This window comes from Mus pahari, chromosome 1, assembly GCF_900095145.1.
Source record: "Mus pahari chromosome 1, PAHARI_EIJ_v1.1, whole genome shotgun sequence".
Classification (NCBI taxonomy): Eukaryota; Metazoa; Chordata; class Mammalia; order Rodentia; family Muridae; genus Mus; species Mus pahari.
The window spans coordinates 40,132,642-40,137,118 of NC_034590.1; the positions used below are offsets into that span (position 1 = coordinate 40,132,642).

The 4,477-nt window shown below is 50.3% G+C and overlaps 1 protein-coding gene across 1 annotated transcript in view; it reads right to left on the bottom strand.

The window, feature by feature from the left end:
• Nucleotides 1-4,477, bottom strand: part of Pgpep1l (pyroglutamyl-peptidase I like) — a 31,766-nt gene that overhangs the window by 1,963 nt on the left and 25,326 nt on the right. Inside the window, exons 3-4 of the mRNA XM_021191662.2 lie at nt 700-822; nt 272-333 (exon numbers count right to left, since the gene is read on the bottom strand). Of these exons, the coding sequence (XP_021047321.2) occupies nt 272-333; nt 700-822 (185 nt within the window). The remainder of the gene's footprint in view (nt 1-271; nt 334-699; nt 823-4,477) is intronic.

A 4,477-nucleotide genomic window follows, 5' to 3' on the forward strand; every position in this document is an offset into this window, starting at 1 on the left:
CCCTGGCTGTCCTGGAACTCACTCTGTAGACCAGGCTGGCCTCGAACTCAGAAATCCGCCTGCCTCTGCCTCCCGAGTGCTGGGATTAAAGGTGAGCGCCACCACGCCCGGCATTGTTTACACAGTGCTTATATGCAGTTACTATGTAGGCAGAGAATTTTGTTTGTTTGGAATGGGGCTGTGAACTCATAAACTAGACCAGGCTGGCCTTAAACTCACAGGCCTGCCTCTGCCTCCTGAGTCCCAGGATTAAAAGTGTGAGCCACCACACCAGGCCCCTGGCAGGCTGCTTTGAAGGTGGACCAACCCTGGGTGGATCACCATCAGACCTTCCTAGGCCCAAAGCGCTTTACCTTAAATTCCTCAGAACAGCCAGAATTAGCCATACACAGGGCTTAATTCAGGGCCTCTCTTTTAGGTGTGAGCTATCCTAGAGTCCTGGCTTGAATACAAGATTCCCATTTGGCCCCACCCACCCGTCCCCTGTCATCTTTTAAGATCTACCTCCTGTTTCAGCATAAACTTATACACAGACGCAGAATCTTATGACAGAAGCTTGTAATTCACATTCTCAATAGAGCCCCCAGGAAAAGGTGTATGTACTCCAGCCTTCAAATCTAGATCAAGGTCCAGAAAGTTCCTAGGCCCTGGGCCCATCATCAGTTTCCCAGACCCACAGCCTCTCCAGGTATCACTTACTTGTGGTTGAAACTCTTCCCAGATTGTGGTGAGCCTCCGTTTTACCTCCCTGTAATCCACAGGCAGCTGCAGAGTTCGAAGTTCTATGTCAGTGTCTACCCCTAAGCCCAGCTTGGAGAGTTCCTACAAAACACAGCGGGGGGGTGAGGGGTGGGGAGGGGGGCTTGCCTGGGCAGACTGTATGCCCAGGGTCTTCTCTGAGCCCCAACCCATCCCTCCTGGTGTAGAGGAACTCTAAGTGACCAGGAACCAGAAAACCAGCCATGGCTCTCTCAGCCATGCTTCCTGAAGCGGAGCCACCCTAGGGAGACACATAAGAAGCCATGTTTGCAGCACTGAGGTCGGTGGACAGATGAAGATGGGCCAGAGCAGGAGGCTGGGAACACACGTGGCCGCAGCCAAGGCTAGCAGCATAGCAGAGGGAAGCACAAGAGGCCTTTGGGGAACTGGTATGACCCAGCTCTCAGCAGCTGACAGGAGTCCTGCATGCCACAAGGCAAATAAATCATCTAGCCTCGCACCCCTGCTGCTAATCCAAACAACAACTGTCTGGGTGTAATCTGACGAGTCCCCTAGTCATCTCTACCGAAGGTACAACAGGGACACTCCACCCCAGGAAGGATGGGGACTGAAACTTGAGAAGGCTGCAGACACTGGGTGGAATGCTTAGTCAGGTGTGGACGTCTCTGGGATAACAGGAAGCCACGGAAGGATTTCGGTCAGGAAACAAAGAGCTTAGAGCAACCTCTTGAGCAGATGGAGGAGGTACAAGTCGGATAGGGCTATCTTGGGGTCAATTTGAAAGCTCCAAAGGGAGCTGGTCCCTTGGCTCTGTGTACCTGGAATTGGCAGACAGGTTATTGTGTGGATATAATTTTAGAAACAAAAGCCATGGATTGTTTGAGAGAGAGAGAGAGAGAGAGAGAGAGAGAGAGAGAGAGAGAGAGAGAGAGAGGAGAGAGAGAGAGAGAGAGAGAAGACAGGAAAGGAAGGGTAGAGGAAAATGAAAGAAGGGAGGAATGAGAAAGAAGAGGAGGGGGAGGAGAAAGGAAAAGCAGGAGGAAGGGAAGAGAGGGGAGGGGCAAGGAGGTGATGGAAGATGATGGAAGGCTAGGTGAGGCAGGGAAGGATGTGGGCATCCTCCTTCTAGGCAGAGTAGCAGATAGGTTGGTAGGAAGGAAACCAGGAGCCTGAGGTCTTAGAAGCTTGTGCTTGCTCTTGGTCCCAGTTCAGCCAGGAATGTGGGCCCCGTTTTGTGCCTCCATTTCTTCGTGAGCTGTTCCTGACTTCCTTTCCTGGCATTTCCAAGCAACCCCCTGCCCCCATGACTTCTGGGTAAGATGGCCACCCACAGATCCCAGGCAAGATCCTTCTCTGGGCTCTGGGGAGGTGGCCCTCAGAGGCAGGTGGGTGACCTCTCTGTCTGTGCTGATCTTCTTGGAGGATGAGGTGCTTCTAGACAAAAGTTGGAACCTCCCAGGCCTCGGCTTCCCTGACAGTGCAATGCAGACACAAGCGCTCCGCTCAGGGTTGCCGTGAGAGTCTGGCAAGGCGGTGGTGCCGCTGGAGGGCCACCGGGCAGAAGATGCTCTTTGGATCTTGAAGGGTTAATTTGGAGGTACAGAGATCCTCCTTTCTCTCCCCTCCTGCCTTCCTCTTCCTTTTCTCCCTTTCTTTGCATAGTTCTTACCTTTCCTTCCCTTCCCCTCTTCTCGCCCCCCCTCTCCCCAACTTGGTCACTTTTCATGAGTCTAAAATAGTTCAGTGATCATTTTCTCTGCTTGGCTCCACAAGCGGGGTAACAGTGTGTGTGTGTGTGTGTGTGTGTGTGTGTGTGTGTGTGTGTGTGTGTGTGTGTGAGAGAGAGAGAGAGAGAGAGAGAGAGAGAGAGAGAGAGAATATCACGTGTTCCCCTTGCCCTGAGGGGAGAGAAGAGAGCTGTGGGTCATCAGGTATCCAACACCATCCAGGCTTGTGAAGAGAGCAACGGAAGCCAGATCTGGGAGAGCTCACCGGGCATATGGATGGAGAAGAAGCATTCAGCACCAAGAACAAGGCTGGAACTGAGTACCTTGCCTAGCCTAGCATGAGCAAAGTCTTGGGTTCCATCCTCAGCTCATCCTCTGCCGGACACTTGGATGAAGAAGGGGAAGGAAAGGGCTGGTAGAGGGAGGAGACAGAACAGAGGCTAGCCATTGCTGGCTGGCTACCATGTAGCCATTAAAACAATGTAACATTGACATTACAAAGACCATGAAAACCGAACTCCTCTAAGTATACCAGCACAGTCAGCCCTGAGCGCAGAACTGCTACACTTGGTAAGATGTTTCCAGGCGTATAATGGACCGTTTTTCTGAAGTAATGAATAGTCCAAGCATCATCCAGAGGCAGCCCCTGGAGGACTCTTGGCACTCTGCTAAGCATCTCCTTCTCACAGCCTCAAGAACAGTAGATACCAGCCCCACCCTACCCAGGGGACAGCCAGTGTCCACAGGGACACAATTAACGGGAAGACATTTCAGGAAGCAGCGTCAAATGAGATACAGAGGGAAGCTTGGGGACCCTGAGAACTGTCCACAGCCCTTACTCCTGTCTTGAGAAATCCTGAGGTGCTGGTTAAAGGTGACTCTGCCAGAGCGCTGTCAAGTTCTGTCCTCCACATAGGGCACTTGCCTCAGCCCTCTTCCGGTATCTGTTATGTGATTCTTCCAAACTGATGTGTCACACTTGCCTGGAAGATACAGGATGAATGACAGGGACCCTCTATCCAGTTACTGTCTCCAAATATTTTTGATCATGTGCCCCATTAATAAAAATGTTTGACGTGGCATGCCTGACCACTGTCCGGATGACACAGGGCACAATGCACACTTCAGCATCTCTCCCCTGGTGCTCTGTGGCTAGGATACATGGCGCTCACTCAGGACTCCTGCTTTGGAGTGGGCTTCATTGGGCAGATGTAAATCTTTAAGGGCCTCTTTCTTTCCTTAACTGCTTTTCCTAATTCTTTCCTCTATTTGGATCAACATGTCAGCTCATTTTTGTTTCTATGGCTGATAAGGGCCTCTGGGAGGGTCACAGGAATTGTCATTCCTCATTTCCGTGTGATTCACATTAATTCATTTCATCTCCTATGTGTGATGTTGTTACAGATCATTTTTATGAGATTTCTTGATCATAATGTGAGGATTAGTTTAATTAAGGCAGAATAGTATGACCCTGGAACCATTAACAGGTTGAAATGCTTTATAATGAACTGAAAGTAAATAGAAGAAGACAGGCTTTTATAGCACCACTGTGTCCCCTCCCCCAAAGGAGCGCTAGGATCCTGGGTCCCTCTGAGGACCTGTGTAGACACCAAGCAAGGCAGAAGGCCATGCTCTGTTGTCCAGTCACCACATATTGCTCAAGGGTAAGCTCATATTTTTATGGCCTATCCAGAGAACTTTGTATCTGTGGAGGTGGCTGCTATTGAAAATAAGTAGAAAAAAATAAAAAAGAAAGAGAGGAAGGAAGGAGGAGGGGAGAGGGAGAGAGGGAGAGAGAGAGAGAGAGAGAGAGAGAGAGAGAGAGAGAGAGAGAGAGAGATGAAACATTGGGGCCAGAGAGATAGCTCAGTGGTTAAGAGCACAGTTCTTCCAGAGGACCTGAGTTCAAAGTCCAGTACCCCCATGCCTCAGAAGTCTGTAACTGTAGTCCCATGGAATCTGGTACCCTTTTCTGGTGTGCAAGATATACACGTAGACAAATCATCTGTACACATAAATCTTAAAAAGAA